The sequence below is a fragment of the Microtus oregoni genome, unplaced genomic scaffold (genome assembly GCF_018167655.1).
Source record: "Microtus oregoni isolate MIOR12 unplaced genomic scaffold, Mior012 000070F_ref0000104, whole genome shotgun sequence".
Lineage (NCBI taxonomy): Eukaryota > Metazoa > Chordata > Mammalia > Rodentia > Cricetidae > Microtus > Microtus oregoni.
In genome coordinates this window covers 5836889-5854610 of record NW_024543977.1, presented here as the reverse complement: position 1 = coordinate 5854610, position 17722 = coordinate 5836889, and the positions used below count along the sequence as shown (strand labels likewise).

Sequence of the window (17722 nt, the reverse complement as noted above, 5' to 3'; positions counted from 1 at the left end):
CACATACTTTTTACATAATTATAATCATTTGCATAACATTTTTGTAGTCTATTTTTCTCACTAAACACTGAACACATTTTCTCTAGTCATTAAGAGAGCTTATAAATGTATGTTTACATATAATTACATATATTTTGCTTATACCATACCCAACTTAGAAAAAACCTCATCATTGGGCTAGAGAGATGGCTCAGTCTGTAGAGTGCCAGCCACACAAGCACTACATACAAACTGGGCTCAGTGGTGCATATCCGCAACCCCAGCAATGGAGAAGACAGACATAAGAACCACTGTATCTCTCTGCAGCCAGTCTATCAAATCATTGGAGAAAGCCAGCCTCACAAAATAGTGGAGAGTGATCAATTGCTGATGCGTGGCCTTCACACATGTGCACACAAGTGCCAGGACACCCTCATGGTACATGTGCATACATCCACATTAACATATATCTACACAGACATGATACACACACACACACACACACACACACACACGCACGCACGTGCATGTGTGGACATTACCCTTAGCTAGCCAATTCTAGTTTCCTGCTGTGGTAGATAATTCTGGGGCTGAAGCTGGGGAGCAAAGCTTTCTATGCAAGTCTTGGAGTTCTCAGGGTAGAGAAGTGCTTCTGCATGTTGGTTAGGTAAATGGTGTAAGCACTTCCAAGGCATGGTAAATGTTGCCCAACTCCTGTTAAAGAAAAAGGATCCTTTTATACAGCTACCCATAGTGCCTTCTCTTGGAACTCTCTCTAGTCTGATTGACAGTTGTCAAGATTTAAACATGCTTAATAACTTGGTCAAACCACCGACTTCAGTTATTGTTTTCCACATGGCTTCCAGTTCCACTAGTCACTCATGACTCGGTTTCCTACCCCCCAGGCTCTGTGCCAAACACCTCTATGCTCACTTTATGTGGCCGCCCCAGCATTCCTGGACCACTGTTATGATTACCTCTGCTTTGCAAATCAAAAATCAGAGAGGTTAAATGAATTTCCCAAAGAACATGAGGAGCAAGTGGTGAGGACTGAGAACATTAAAGAGGCTGAACTTGCTCCTGCTGGGGGGGGGGGGTGCTCACCTTAATCCCGGATATTTCCAGTGACCTGGACCAGTGTGCTCTAGGTTTGGGTGGGAAACCCGCTAGGAACTCCTCACTCAGTAGGTGGGACTCTGGCAGGATGGTGAAGCTGGGGCTGAGGAAATCAACAGAAGCAGCCAGAGCTTTCTGCTCTCCTAGTGCATGCACCTCCACGCACGACTGTGGAACACGTTCTCTGCAGAGGTCAGAAGAACAGCATTCTTCCCTGGACAGCTTTCGGAGTATTTGATGGATGAAGAAAATGCATAGCGGCTGCTTTACAAGGTGGGCCGCAGAGTGAGAGGAAGACGGAGGAAGACGGGGGCTTTCAGTCTGGGGCCAGCGGGGGCTCTGCCTTTTCTGGTTCCTGCTTGTGGCTCAGGTTGTGAGCTCTGCCTGCTGCCTCAGCGACCCGGTCTGCCTGCTGCCACGCCTCCCTGTGGTGGTGCTGGATTCTTATGCCTCTGTAAGCCCACATCAGCTCTTTCTTCTAGCAGTTACCTTGGTCCTGATGTACACTCAGGGAAGCGACAACCTGCAAGTTGTCTGCAGATAGAGGAGCCTCACATGCCATGGCTTTATGACCTTGTAGGATGTTATGTGGGTTGAATGTAATTTTGTAATTTCATTCCGTCATCCTTTTTCATTCTCTTTCCCATATTTATCTATGTACGTGTATTTCCCTACCTGGCCTCTTCTAACATTTGCACCCTTACGATCCCATCCTCAGTAATTTAATATCTAAGAAAAAGGATCAAGGGCAACCAGGGAAGAAGCTAGCTTCTCTACAATCCTGAGGGAGAACCAGCCTGGGACCTGGGGCTAGAGATGGAGACCAGCTGGGTAGTAGGCTCAGCCATTCCTGCCAAGGCCTCTTGTATGTAACCACTGTTCTCAGGCGCCCACTGGGCAGAGGCAGGCCTCCTCAGCTGCTTCATCCTCATCTCTCTCAGACTCCCGCCTTCTCTTCTGTGGCTTCTTGCTGCTTCCTTTAGCTCCCTGGGTGTTGGCAGTAAGTGCTCCTCTTGATGGATGCAGGTTCATCCCTTGGTGCTGCTTCCCAGACAAGCAAAAATGGCACAGATCTGTCTGCAGAAGAACTCTGCTTTTAACTTTTTGAATATTTTTCTTGGCCAGCAAATCAAAGACAATAGTCTGGACCAGTTTGGCCTGCACATCAACCATCTGTGTCAATATGCTCAAAAATATTCCAGAACTAATATATGATGACAAACAAACCCACTTCTCTGTCTGCAGGCCATGTACAGGTGTAATACTACCCTCCTGGTGGGCGCAGCCCAGGGCGATGTTTAGGGACCATACCTGATGCTTCTCTGGTGTGCACAGCCCAGGGTGATGTTTAGAGACCATACCTGATGCCCCTCTGGTGTGCACAGCCCAGGGTGATGTTTAGGGACCATACTTGGTGACTGTTCCAGAACAACTAGATAGTCCTTGGTTGGAAAGTGACCAGATTTCCCATTTTCCATGGAAGGTTCCAGATTTGGGGCTCATGGGGGATCCTGAGATAACTGGATACTTAGGTAAGAGATTTATTAAAAGAATTATTAATGTCATGGACAGACAGACAGACAGAGAGACAGACAGAAGCAGAGTGAGGTCCCTTATAACTTTCACAGGAAGGTGTAGGGGAGGATATTGGAAATTTCTTTTCGGGTCTGTGGTCACTGTTGTTAGGAGTCACCAGACACTGAAGGCTCTGGAATGGTAGTGGGTGCGTGCATATCACTCCTGGTCAGCCCTTAAAGGTGTTTCGGGGGCAGGAAGCAGGAATCTAGATAAACAAGTCACTGGAGCTCTGGAGACCAAATTATCATAGTGTAACCAGAATGGAGGAGTTGGGCAAAATGGTGGGGCCCTGGATTCTTCCTGACTTTCAGAGCAGAAGAAGCAGGAATGGGGGCCACAGGAAGGGAGGGGAGCTGCCAAAGCCAGAGACAGGAGGGCTCTGTGGGCCGTGAGGAAGCTTAGGGCTGGAAGCCTCTTCCTGTGATCCCACTTCCTGGAAGCTACTGCACTTCCTCTGATCTTCAGGTCAGGCTGAAAGCAACAACTGACTGGGAAGGGAGCCTGTTCCGCAGAAATTTGCTGAAGGCCTTGGGAGGTACAACATGCTGGAAAACCTGCATTTCAAACAGGTTTTCTAATGCTACCATGTATCTTTGCTGTGTTATTCTGAGTTGGATAGAGGGTGATTCAATAGTTGATAAAAAGAATTGGGGATTTCAGGCATAAAACTTTTCTGACATTAACTAAATGAGACTGGCAAAAGTATCACCTTCATCTTACAGATGCAGACTTGTCAAAGGGAAGGTGTGCATGCTTGCGTGAGTGAGTGTGTACGTGAGTGCGTGTGTGTGCGTGTATGTCTGTGTGTGCACCAGAGCTATGCAGCTATGATTTTGGAGGTGTTCCTTAAGAGCCCCAGCAAGTGAGAATCGAAGGGGAGGTGGCAAGATTTGTTTAGTCTTTGGCAATCGTTACTGAGATTCAAATTCCCTATGCTAGAAACAAATCATCTAGCGGCACTGATGACAAGGGTCTTAGGCTGAAGGCCTTACCCCACCCTATTGCTTAAGAGCTGGCATTTCCTTTGGAAATGGTGACTCAGGTTTGTGCTGCAGTGAAGCCTGGGCTTTTGCCGACGCGACCAGCCACAGCGCCACCTGCTGGCCCAGCAGCCCTTAGCGCCTCAGACCGCAGGCTAAAAGCCGCCGTTTTCCTCTTGTCTCTTTCCTATTTCTTTTCTCTTGCTGGTCCCAGCTGGAAATCCTCACTTCTCCAGAACCACAGCGGATAGGGTGTGTGTGTGTGTGTGTGTGTGTGTGTGTGTGTGTGTGTGTGTGTGCATGTGCGCGTGTGTATGTGTGCAAATCTGTCAGAGAGCTAGTTCCACAAATATCTCATCCTATTCTTCTCTGGATTTAAATTAGGACTAATGAAATCTAAGCTTTGACTGATTAGCCCACAGCAGATAAGCAGAGTCATCTCTGTCTCAGAGGGCCTGGGTAGCTCTCTTCCCTGGGGGGAGGGCGGCGTAGAATGTGTCTGGAAGCTGCTTGCACAAGCAGGCATTGAAGACTCTTTCTTAGACCCAGGGCTTTTTGTGGGTGTTGGGGGGAAGGTAGGGCTGATGGAGATCTTAGGGTAGGCACAGCCACTATGCACATTTGTAGCTGCAAGCCCTCAGTGTTATTTTTTTTTTACTTTATTATTTTGTTTCTGTAACAAACTGCGTGGGAAAACAAGGCCAGAAAGATTCACTCTGGACCATGGTTTCAGGGGTTCATCTCCACTTGTCTCTATGGCTTGTGGCTAAGCAAAGCTGCTCACCCCACGGCAGCCGGGAAGTGGACAGAGGAGAGAAGGGAAGGGCAGGAACAAGACATTTTTCAAAAGTTTGCTCCTCATGACCCATTTTCTCCCCCCAGAATCCACCTCCTAACAGCCCGTTGTAAACAGAGACTGCTCATTCGCTTTCTGGCTGCCCCGACCTGAACAACCACACAGAAACTGACCATTAGCTTAGGTGTATTCCTAACTAACTCTTACATCTTAAATTAACCCATTTCTATTAATCTGTGTATCACCACAAAGCTGTGGCTTCCCAGTAAGAGTCTGGATCCTTATCCTTCAGCAGCTACATGATGTCTCTTTGTCTCCTCCTACTCTCTCTATATCTCTTCCAGCCTGGCTATATTCTGCCCTGCCATATTAAAAGCTTCTGCACCCTGATAAGCCTCTCTGCTTACACAATAATCCAAATCAAACTGAATTTTTAAAAAGCCCAGGTTTAATGGATTCCAATGTTCCTGGATGGCTTTCCAGCCCCCCAGAGAGGAGCTGGAGAAGACCAAAAAATAATGTGTTTGTTCTCTGGGGAGCAGTTTAGATACCCTCTGTGGGTGTAGTCTTGAGCATCCCTGTGGAGGGTCCATCATTTGGTGGACCTTCTCAAGGGTGCAGTCTAGACTGAGGGAGCTTGGGATTGAACTTCCACCCAAACATTCCAGACTCTTTCGGTATATGGATGCCAGGGACTTGGGTGAGGCTTCCCCAAACACCATAGACCAAAGCAGATTCTTTATTAAGCAATGGTAATAAAATATATTCAAGCATACAGGGGGATTCCCACATCAGCCCATTCAGTGTGAACTCCCATGCTTTAACCCCTCGATCTCAAGTGTCTTGGTGATCCAATCACCTCTCAGTTGCTACCAGCGATGGAAGTGTGTCCAGCTGTTTCTTCAAATGGTAGAACTGAATTCTAAGACTTCACTGCTGACAATTTGCAGCCAGGTCTAGGCGGCATGACTCAACTTACCAGTCTGTCTGCCCACTGGGAAGTTAAACAAGGGTCACTCATCACTGGCACCATCTACTCTAAACAGCCCCTCTACACGGGGCCACTGGGGTTTGAGGGAAGGAGGGCAGAACCCTGCTGCAGCTGCATGAACCCTGCTGCAGCTGCATGAACCCTGCTGCAGCTGCATGTCAACAGAGAGTGCAGCACACTAAGGGACTTGCAGGGCTGGGGTGGGGGTGGGGCTCCCCTCGCCTCACCAGCTGGAGCGAGGATTTATTTTGCATCCAGTTAATTGTCTGCAGCACTGTACAAGGGTCTCCCTACCCGATCCACCTCACGGCCAGGTCATCCTCGAGACTCCTAGGCAGAGCCAAGCTGTGGCAGTGTGCCAGTGCAGCGACTGGGTCCCACCTGTGAGGGTAGACATCTCTGGGAAACACATAGAACGCCAGATCACCAGCTGCGTTCTTACCTGCCAACTACCACTCATTTCCTGCTGCTGGGGTCCAGCCCCCCAGCCTGAGTCCTTGGGAAAATTGACTATATGGGGATGCTGAAGCATCAGTGGGCTCTCCACCTTCTCTTGTGACCCAAGTCATTAAATGGTCCAGTTTAAGTGGGCAAAGGAAGTTGATATGGTGAGATGCCTCAGTCAGTGAGGTGCATGTGCGCAATGACCTGAGTTCAATCCCCAGCACCCACGTCAAAAAATGTTTAGCAGCACTGTGCCTGTGATCTGGGGAGGCAGAGACAGGAAGATTCCCCAGAGGTCACGTGCCTGCTAGCCTGGCCTCCTTGGTGAATTCCTAAGTCGAGGGAGAAACCCTGTCTCAAGAATAAGATGGGGAGTGACTGAAGAAGACACCTGGTGCCCACCTCCAGCCCTCCACACATGTGTGTGTGCGCGCATACACCCCCCCACAGAGACACCCCCACCACAGACATACCCCCCAGACACCACACACACAGACATACACAGATACACACAGACACCCCCCCACACAGACACACATACAGACATACCCCCCAGACAAGCCCCCCACCCCCCCACACAGACACCCCCCAGACACCCCCACACACAGACACACCCCCCCTATACACAGACACACACAGACACCCCCCCACAGACACACACAGACACACAGACACACGACACACACACAGACACACACAGACACACACACAGACACACACACACAGACACACGACACACACACAGACACACACACAGACACACACACGACACACACACAGACACACACACAGACACACACAGACACACACACGACACACACACAGACACACACACGACACAGACACACACAGACACACACAGACACACACAGACACACACACAGACACACACACACAGATACATGACACAGACACACACAGACACAGACACACACGACACACACAGAGACACACAGACACATACACACAGACACACACAGACAAACGATACACACAGACACACACACAGACAGGCACACACAGACACACACACACACACACCACACACACACCACACACACAGACACACACAGACACACGACACACACACAGACACACACACACACGACACACACAGGCACACACAGACACACACACGACACACAGACACACACACGACACACAGACACACACACACAGACACACGACACACACACAGACACACGACACACACACAGACACACGACACACACACACAGACACACACAGACACACGACACACACACAGACACACACACACACAGACACACACACAGGCACTAAGTAAAAGGAGGGTATCTTCGGGCCACATTTTACAAGCACAGGAAAACAGAATCTGAGACTGGCTGAGCTCAGTGTGTTAGGAGTTGTTATTTTCTGGACGACACAGGACAGCAGCCGTTTACATAGCCCTTTCGTGGTCTTAGGTGTTAGAAGTCATCTGGAGATGACATAAAGTCCATGGCAGCTGAGAGGATCGGAAAAGATACCCAAGATTCTCGTTCTGGGAGCCGGGATCCAGAGCCGTGCCCATTCAGAGGCCAGCACCAGGCCGCCTGCTCATGACAGGGACAGCCTTGACTACAAGGGCATACACAGAGTTTAGGGCAGTCTGGAGCAGCTTGGTTTCGGGGGATACGCTGGTGCAGAGACTATCTGAGGAAGCGAATCTAGCCGGGCCGAGCATTTCTTTGGGTGTGTCCGTAAAGGTGAGATGGAGAAGAGCAGGGGCCTGCGCACAGAGAGGGGACAGGCTGGAGGGAAGCAGTTAAAACACACAAAGGTGCGTTCCTTCTCCCTCTCAGGCAGCACGGACACTGCTTCCCCTCTGCAGACATCAGAACTCCAGGTCTGTGCTCTGTCTCCAGGACACACATGTGGTCTGCAGGATCTCAGCCTTAGCCTTAGCTGAGAGGAATGCACATTGCTTTCTCCAGTGTCTCCAGCTCAGACAGCTCTAAGTACTAGTTTCCCAGGGGCTCCAGGTTGCATGTAGTCTATCGGGGAAACCTGAGTCTGCCCAATAGCAAGGGTCGATCCCCCAGTTTCCATCCATGTACACGTGTGTCATCTAGCTACACCCGACACATACATAGTGTGTTCTCTCCGGAGAAGCCCAACCGAAGCCCGTGTCTAAGTTCCCAGTTAACTTTCAGAGCTGGCTGCGAATGGCTGCAAATCTGTCCCCCTATGACATTCCTCAGGTTGCTCTACTGACTGCAGAAACACCCTCCTTTGCTGCTATTTGAGGGATGCACTTTAGGCTCCTTTTCCACCATTTCCTGGTACATGACTCCATCTACTCACTCCTGTGCCTCCCATTCCACTCCCTGTCGCAGTAGAAGGTCCACAGCCTGGACAGTTCCATCCCCACAGCCTGGACAGTTCCATCCCTGCCAACAGCCCCGTGATGCTGGAGAAGGCCAGCTGGTGTCTCTTTTCTTAAGGAAAAGAAGGCAGAACATTTGGTGACTGGACAATATTACACACTCAGAAAGCTGTGGTCCAGGGTGAGGAGGTTTAAGACAAACATGTGATCCAGACTGAGCAGCGGGTGAGGGAAGGGTTGTAACAGCTACAGAGTTGATACAGAGCATGTTCACAATCACGGTTTTGTCTTTTTTCAATTCCTGGCAATGCCGGCATTAAACTCAGAGCCTCGCACATGCTAGGCAAGCATTCCACTGTATTTTATATTTAATGCCTTAAATGTCCATTCACATTCTGAGAAGAGGCGCTGAGCTCTTAAGTGAGTATGGACAGCCGTAGAGTTAAGAGCATCTACAAGGCTTAGAGCAAATTTCTGGGTCGAATTACTACACAGCCTATCTAATCTTACTCCTTACAATCCTTGTCCTGTGTGAAATCCAGAGTTACGGCAGTTGGTACCTAATGCATCATATTGGTATTTGATTGAAGCGACATAGTTTTTTTCCCTACAAAGGAACAGGTCTGAAATTCAGTGTAAACTGATCAATGAATTATGATTATTCTGAAATTTTATTTTGGAGTCCTGTGTCACAAAACGACATGTGTAATGTTTACAATGGTTATGAGAAATTGAGATGTTTTATTTCTACTATTGAGAATAAAACTACAGATAATGTTCCAAACCAGAATCAAAAAAAGCAGAGCAAACTTTTCTGTATATAAACTGTACATAAAACAAGGCACTATACATTTCTGGGGGGTATTAAGGTAGAAAGGTTGGTTCGCATAGATTCTTCAGAGTCCACACCAGGAAGTAAGTCTTTGTTCGCTTTAGCACCGGAAGCAGAACTCAGCACACACCAGACCTAAGGCTGAAGGAGGCACTCCTGGGGATGGGAGGTGGGGGTGGGACGACGAAGGGACAGACAGCACACCTAATGACAGACTGCTGGCAGGCCTAACTCAACAGAAGCCACTCTGTCTACCTTGTAATATTGTTTTTACACCAAAGGAAAAGAATTGAAAGTGAATGAATACATATTGCTTTGTTAAATACATATTTGATTTATACGGTGTTTATATAAATATATATATATATATATATTTAGAATCCACAAACTATCAAAATAACACTTTATAAAGAGAATTGCTTTATAAAAGGTAATGCCGAGCTGAAGCAGGAGGACAGGGTTGCAGTGGCCGCTGAGGCAGAACTCGGCTGAGTGAACGGAAGAGATGGGTTTCTCAGTTTACCTGAACCACAGAAAAGAATGATCCCAAGAGTCCTCCTACACATTTACAAAATGCTCAACTCCTGGATAAGCCGTAGAGTTAATAAGGTCAGGTTTGGAAAAACTCTGATTCGAAAATACTTTGCTCTTTGACAGAAAAAAATACCAGTCCAAAAATATATCCATTTTCTGGCCTAGCGGCATCAGAAGCAACCTCCTGGGGACACCTGTCATCCGCCTCAGAACAGGCCCTTCGCTTTCTTCACGTTCACTTGCTTCCAAGTGGGCAGTGCGTTGAATTCATCTCTGGTCATGTCTAGTGCAAACTGGAGGAAATGCAAGAGATGCCCAGTAAGTGGCTGAGTAACAGGATGCTCACACCAGTGTGACATCGCCATCCCACCCAAGGGACCACTCACCTCGAAGTCTTCATCCGTGAGGTAAATCTCAAGCTTGAGAGGGTCTACTCCCTCTGGGAGTGGCCGGGCAAGCAGATCCGCCAGTGGGTAGATGGTTTTACAGAGCTTGGCTAAGACATCTTCCACCAGGGTGATCTGATTGGAAACTTCAGTATCCTGGAGGGACGGCAGAGAACAGTTGAGCGGACACGGGTGATCTGTAGAGTTTGCAGACCCCCAGCTCTGTCCCAGAGTGCACAGTCCGGTCAGGGCATGGTGTCACTGCACTGTGGAGTGGGGGCTCTGTGTATCCAGGGATTACCCCCTGACCTTCAGAGCTTTTCCTCCCCTGCCAAGTGTCAAATCAACCCTGTGTTTGAACTGCCAATGAATGAATGAATGAATGAATGCTGATGTGACTCATCTTACCTATGAGAACAGTGGAGAAAGATTATTGGATCTGAAATCAAAACATGAGGTGCTTCCACATAGGGGAATTTGTTTGAGCATATTTTAAAATAATTAAGCTAAGAAGAAATCATGCCTTCTCCCCTTTCCTCCAGGCTTCATTGAATTCACACTAAGGCAGGAAGAAGGTAAAGGTGTAGCTCAGTGGTAGAGTACTGCCTGGAATACATAAGGCTCTGGGTGGCACACGCACACACGCATACACACTACACTCAATCACGTGCACACACACTCACACATGCACACATGTATGCGCACACACACAGGTCAGGTAGCTCAGTGGTAGAGCACTGCCTGGAATACATAAGGCTCTGGGTGACACACACGCATACACTCAATTGTGTGCACGCAGACACACGGGGGTGGGTATTCTGAGAAAATCATCTTCAGCTCTCATAGATCAAATCTACCTGGCTAATGCCAGGTTAGATGGCCGAGGCTGCGCATGTACGAGGCCCTGGGTTCCATTTCTAGCATTGAAAAAGGTCAGGTGGGCAGATACACTTTGCATTACAAAGCTCTCTGTTGCTATGCAACAGGTTTTTAAAAATTTGTTTGTGTATTTAAAATTACTTCTAAAATATATTCGGGTCTACCTAAACTTATACTTGTTTACATACCTGCATGTATACATGATAGACTAGGGTCTGCAGATAAGGGAGAATATGTGTTTATTGTTTTGAGTTTGGGTTAAGCTGATTAATAGGGAATAGTATTCACTGTGTGTATGTACCACATCTTCACCATCTAGTCACCTGTTGGTGGACATCGAGGCTGGCTCCATTCCCTAGCTACTGGGAATAGAGCAGCAATGAACATGGCTGCACAGGTGTCTCTGTGGTGGGAGATAGAGATCTTTGGGTCGACGCCCAAGAGTGGCAGAGTTGGGGCATATAGTATTTTTTTTTATTTTTTAGAGGAACTGATTTTCATAATGTTATATTAATCTTCACTCAACCCACAGTGAATAAGAGCGTCTTTTCTTCTATATCCTCGTTAACATCTGCGGTCAAATTTCCCTTCCTTCCTTCCTTCCTTCCTTCCTTCCTTCTTCCCTCCTTCCTTTTTCCTTCCTTCCCTCCTTCCCTCCCTCCTTCCTTCCTTCCCTCCCTCCCTCCCTCCTTCCTTCCTTCCTTCCTTTCTTCCTTCCTTCCAAGAAACGAAATAAAGGTTTTATTTATTCACTTAATTTAAAACTCGTTTCAGGTTTTTGGACTTTCATACAATATATTTTGATCATATTCTTTCTTGATGGTAGCCGTTTTTGACTGGGGAGGTGGTATCTTAAAGTATATTTAGTTTGCATCTCTCAGACTAGGGATGCTGGACACCTTAAAATAGTTATTGTTCAAAGCCAGATGGTGGTGGTGCATCCCAGTACTTGGGAAGCAGAGGCAGGTGGATCTCTATGAGTTTGAGGCCAGCCTGGTCTACAAAGTGAGTTCCAGGACAGCCAGGGCTGTTGTACAGAGAAATCCTGTCTTGGAAAAAAAAAAAGGTCATCTTTTGAGAGCTGTCTGTTCACTCCAGTAGCCCCGTTTACTGATTGGTAGTTTTGTTTCTTTGATATTTAATTTTCAAAGTTCTTTGTAAATTCTGGATATTGTCTGTTATCCCTATACCCCAGAAAAGCAGCTTTCTCTTTAGATTGAAAAAATTAAAACAGAAAATTCCTACTTCCTACTAAAACCAAAAACAATCCTTGGAATCCCTCCACCCCCCATCCCTCACCCCCACCCCCCGGCAAGGTTTCTCTGTGTAGCCCTGGCTGTCCTGGAATTCACTCTGTATCCCAGGTTGGCCAAAACTCACAGAGATCTGCCTGCCTCTGCCTCCCGAGTGCTGGGATTAAAGGTGTGCACTATCACTGCCTGGCTAACCCCTGGAATTTCTACTGCTAGCAAAGTTAACTCTTAAATTAAGAAATTCTACACAACCACACTAAGCCTCTGAGTGGGGAACAAATGCAGGTTTGGCAGGCAAAGAGATGAGAACTGTGTCCTATAATGCTGCATGGATCTGTAGTTGTCTGGACACCATGGAGGCACACAATGTACTCTCCCCCCTTAGCTGCCTGAGCACATTCCTGTGTTGCAGGCTGTCTCTTCTACAGGAGCGCAACACCAGAGGACCTGGCTAAGCCTTCCACACATAGTGAGAAGGAGTAGGCCTGGTGCTAAGAGAATGAAGAACAGCAGCTTGTATTTGTAGTCTACTTGTATTTAAAAATCTTGAAATTATGTGTGGAAAATGATCACATTACCTCAATGATTTCCCATTAGGCTTTTCATCCTAAAACATGTCTATGCAGTGTAGGTAGCACATGGCAACAGGAAAAAGTGCATTCCCATTTTATTTATAGGATCTTGGCATATAGTGCAGGCTAGCCCAGAGCTCCCTGTACAGCACAGGCTAGCCATTAAGTCTGTTCCCTAGTTCAGAGTGCAGTGTGCTGCTTCTCTGGTGGGGCCACCCAGTGCAGAGGCCAGCGGAGGCCTGGGCTGGGGAGTGGGGGAGGAAGCTCACCGTTTCTGTGATCTCGGCGATGTCCTCTCTGTGTTCCCAGCTGGGGAACATGTTGGTGAATGTCAGGGGCTCCAGTCCAGCATGGATAAGGTAAGACTTGGGGGGTGGCCTTTTGAGATTCTTTCCTGTTGGGGTGCAGAAGGCACATGTCAGTGGACCCAATGAGCCTGGCCTCCCTGCTTTTCCACGGGTTTGGCCCATTTTCCGTCAAAACTCTTGACTTTCACATTTAAAATGTGGATTAGGTCACTCTACCAATGCTTTTAGGCTTATCTCTTTAACACAGATGTGACATTGACCTGACCCCTCCCCCCCCACTTCCTGAACCTGACCAAATGTTTCTGAACCCGTAGGGGGATGATGTTCTCCTGGGAACCCCCACCAGGCAGGTCTGCTTCCTTTCATTTGCCTGTGAAGGGTTTCCCTGACAGTCAATGACAGCATCTTCCATGTGCGAGTGAGCACTTGCTGGTACTTGAAAGGCTGTTCACAGAGAGTTTTCCGTGGAAAGAATCGACTGTACACACTCAGGTGTATTAAGCATCAACATGAAGACAAAACTGGTGTCTACTTTACATAAAAGGTTCCAGATTTCATGTAGATGCTAGCTAAGGAGCCAGGGATTCACTACAGAATCTTAGTTTAATTTTTATTGCCAAATACAACACCAAAATACTAAAAGAAAGGCTGGCACTGGTTCTTAACTGTTTGCGCAAATTTCTGTTCTCTCATGTAGGCGCTGCCTGAAGAGAAAGGTGAGCTGTGGAGGTCACTCAGCTGCTCACCCCCACATACAGAGGGGTGTCAGTGCAGGCGGCTTCACAGGACACCTGTGGGTAAGCTCATCATATGGGCTCTCCTTTGTTCTGGCGGCAGAGAGTGTATTGACCTGAATACTGACAAGCCTCTGGCAGTTAAAGGGGAGGGCTGGAGCCTTTTCAATGCTGGGCATCTCAGAAGGGACATGGGTGGCTTGTGATGCCTCTCCACCCCCTCCGTCCCTTTCGCTCTCACCTCGGCAATACTGCAGGACCGTCTCCATGGCGCTCTTGCGGTCTGAGGCCCAGCGAATGCGGGCAGAGCCAGTTATCTTGTTCTCAGCGGGCCACCAGCCTTGCCAGAGGTACACCTCGTGGTGATTGTCAACAAGAAAGAGTGCTGCGAGGTAAGGGCAGAACCAAGCCATGAGGGGCTGCTCTATCAGCTGCCTCCCGGGTTAAACTACGAGGACCCTAGCAGGACAAGGAGGTAACCCGAGAAAGGTCCCTTCCCAGGTCAACAGTTGCTGGTAGCCCTTTCACATGCCACTAGGGCTCTGCTGTTGGCCACTTCTGGTCTCTAATGAGTTCCCATCTGGCTTGCCCTCAACTTCTATGAGCAGTCATAGCGGGAAGCGGATTTTAGACAGAATCCCCTGTCTCTTCCTCCTTGCCTTCAAGCCTTCACCTGACTCCTCTATATGACAGGTGCTCTCCACTCGACAGCTCATGGGCAAGGTCCCTCCTGACACACATTTTGGGATTGCTTTAAAAGTCCATGGGTTTTGATGATCCATCCAGAGCCCAGGAATGCAAGGGCAGGGAGTAGCCTTCTCTCTTAGATATTCATGGCCACTGCCCACAGTGTGACATATGCATCTGCCAAGTTCCCAGCGGTGGTAGGGCAACTACCGTTGCAGCTCCAGGCTGAAGACAAACTATGAGCAAGGTGCTTGATTGGCAGGAAGTGGGAGGGTCTACAGAGAGCATTTCCTCTGTATAGGTTAGGTCATTAGGGCATGACTTGGTGGGAACACTACTGGTCTTGAAATTGGGAGATTTAGTCTGCAGTCTTAGTTTAGCGGACAGCTTTCCTATGTCCTTTTCCTTGGCCACTTGCTTTCCTAGGCTTCTTGGCAGTTGGAGTGGCTGCATGACATCTTCTGGCCAATGGGATAAAGCAGAAAAGTCTACTGGAGCCGGAGGGACGAAACAAACCGCGCCTTTCCCGTTTCCCAAACTTTAAATCCAAACATGAAAGCTGGAGAAAGGGCCGCTCGCAAGGGAGCATGAAGAGAAAGTTGGAGAGGAAGGCTGGGAGAATGGCAGGGATGCCATGCGGTACTGTCATCGGCCTCTCTGGACATAGGAAGCAACTGAGTTCAGTTCCTGATACAATGCTACGTGGGTGGATAAAAGGAAATGTCCTAAGCAAGTACGCTAGCAGTGTACTTGGCAGATAGGAACTGCTCAAAAAGAAAGGGAAAGAAAGGCTTCCAGGAGGGCGCCACGCAACCCAACCTCGCCCCCTGCAGGCCTCACCCGGCTGCGGCGCGCTGTACAGATCCTCTTGCAGGAAAGGCATGGAGCTGACGGCAGAGGGCGCTCGCGCAGGGTACACAAACTCTGTCGCTGAGAAGTCTCCAGAGGAGCTGCTGAGGATGAACAGTCGGGGCGCGAAGTTAAAACTTCCAGGATCTTCCAAAGAAAAGATAACAAAGATAAGGACACCATATGCACCAACTTCCGGATGGACTGAACGTAAAATATGAAACAACTCAAAGACCTGGTGGAAAATAAGCCAGATTTGGTTTATATCCGCCTTCTAATGGGAAAGTCTGTTTTTTTGTGTGTGTGTTTTTTGCAACATTGGGCATCAGAGGCAAGCTTCCAGCATGCTGGACAAGCATTCTACCGATCAACAGTAGCTGTGTGTGTGTGTGTGTGTGTGTGTGTGTAAAACACAGGAGACACACACAGAGACGGACACACACACATGTGCACATGGAAACATGAAAGGTCACCCCAACACTCCTACCTATCAAATTAAACAGAAACAATATCTTCTCCAGTTTATCTGGTCCACAGGAGAAGGATACTCATACTCAGTTTATGAGTGATGGGAAATACTTCCTTTTGTTATTTTCTGTTTAGAAAAAAGGTTGATACCTCAAGACCCAGCAATACCACTTTTGGGTATATACCCAAAGGACGCTCAACCATAACACAAGGACATGTACTCAGCTGTGTTCATAGCAGCATAATTTATAACAGCCAGAACCTGGAAACAGCCTAAATGCCCCTTGACCGAAGAATGGATACACAATGGAGTACTACACAGCAGAAAAAAAAATGACATCTTGAAATTTGTGGGCAAATGGATCTATAAAACATCATATAGAGTGAGGTAACCCAGACCCAGAAAGACAAATATCATATGTACTCACTCATAAGTGTCTTTTAGACATAAAGCAAAGAAAAACCTACCTACAATTCACAATCCCAGAGAGCCTAGACAACAAAGATGACCCTAAGAGAGACATACATGGATCTAATCTACATGGGAAGTAGAAAAAGACAAGATCTCCTGGGAGCATGGGGACCTTGGGAGAGAGCTGAAGGGGTGAGGAGAGAAAGGGAGTGGAGTGGAGAAAAATATATGGCTCAATAAAAACAATTTAAAAAAAAGGTTGGCCTAATGTCTTGGAGGAGACTGGTTGATATAGCAGTCACTTGTCTAGGAATTTAGTTAATTATGGATAAACATAAACAATTATTTTTAAGGGTATGTCAATTATACCACACTATTGTTTTTTTTTTGTTTGTTTGTTTTTTTTTGGTTTTTCGAGACAGGGTTTCGCTGTGGCTTTGGAGCCTGTCCTGGAACTAGCTCTGTAGACCAGGCTGGTCTCGAACTCACAGAGATCTGCCTGCCTCTGCCTCCCGAGTGCTGGGATTAAAGGCATGCGCCACCATCGCCTGGCTATACCACACTATTGTACAATACAGAAAACACTGGACATTATTCTCAGATACGGAGGATGGTTAGGTAGAGTGGAATATATTACAATGCCCTAGCATCACCAAGGTCTCAGTGGCAGCAAGGTGGACACCAAGGCAATAAAGGGTGATGGTGGCCTACAAGACAGTTGTCATGACTGTGTTTTCATTGAGAAGACAGGAATTCTGGGTATCTGAGACCCGTGAGCTTCTGAGCACAGGCTGCCTAGCAGAGATAGTTAATAGAAGGAAGTTTGTCTTATGATTTGTCTATTATAATTATATATATTTTAGGGGAAGCCAGGAAGGTACATGTTCACAGTCCTTACCTTCACTCTGGTGAATGGGGACAGCTATTCTGAAGTCAGTGCATGAAACAAAGGAATTTTGTTTTAGATTTGGGTCCCATCCCCAGGGTATCTCAGTCTTGCAAAACTCAGAAAATCTTGCAGCTCTGGATCCGGTCCCTCCCACTTCGCTTGCACTGATACACAACGCCAGCTGCTCTGCCCTCTAGCGCTCCAGGTCTCCCTATTTACTGCCTTCTCCCCTCTTGATCCCCGTGACATCCCACTGATCCAGTCCTGCATCTTGTATTTCTGTCTCTGCCTACTGCCTTGTAAATGATAATAAATGTTTATGGATTAGTTCCTAGGCCAAATCCCTAGATCGTGTCTACATTGTACACACATATTTTCTTCAGTCTTCTGCAAGGGTTATGTCCCTTCTTCTCATAGGGATCTCTGAATCCTAAAAGGCTGAGATCAACTGAGCGAAGGACACGGGTTCCACAACTCTTCCTTCTTCTCCCTGCCGCCTTTTGGTAAACTCAAGGTCATGCTAGTCAATGGTGGCCTCTCCTGTCCACCCTTGAGTTTCAAGTTCCAAGTTCACAAGCTGCTGGTAACCATCACATGCTCATGTCCCAGAACACATCTTCCAGTAGGCCCCGGGTCTCAGCCATTGCCCCTGAAGCTTCCCCTTCCAGCCACAACTGCTGAGAACACA

At 47.7% G+C, this 17722-nt stretch overlaps 1 protein-coding gene across 13 annotated transcripts in view; it reads right to left on the bottom strand.

Annotated features, from left to right (window-relative positions):
* Window positions 1-8889: 8889 nt before the first annotated feature.
* Window positions 8890-17722, bottom strand: part of Svil (supervillin) — a 194984-nt gene continuing 186151 nt past the window's right edge. For all 13 annotated transcript variants that reach the window (XM_041641514.1, XM_041641517.1, XM_041641519.1 and 10 more), the window contains 5 exons: window positions 15257-15412; window positions 13971-14114; window positions 12957-13081; window positions 9984-10139; window positions 8890-9890 (listed from right to left, as the gene is read on the bottom strand). In XM_041641514.1, the coding sequence (XP_041497448.1) occupies window positions 9804-9890; window positions 9984-10139; window positions 12957-13081; window positions 13971-14114; window positions 15257-15412 (668 nt within the window). In that variant the 3' untranslated portion in view covers window positions 8890-9803. The remainder of the gene's footprint in view (window positions 9891-9983; window positions 10140-12956; window positions 13082-13970; window positions 14115-15256; window positions 15413-17722) is intronic.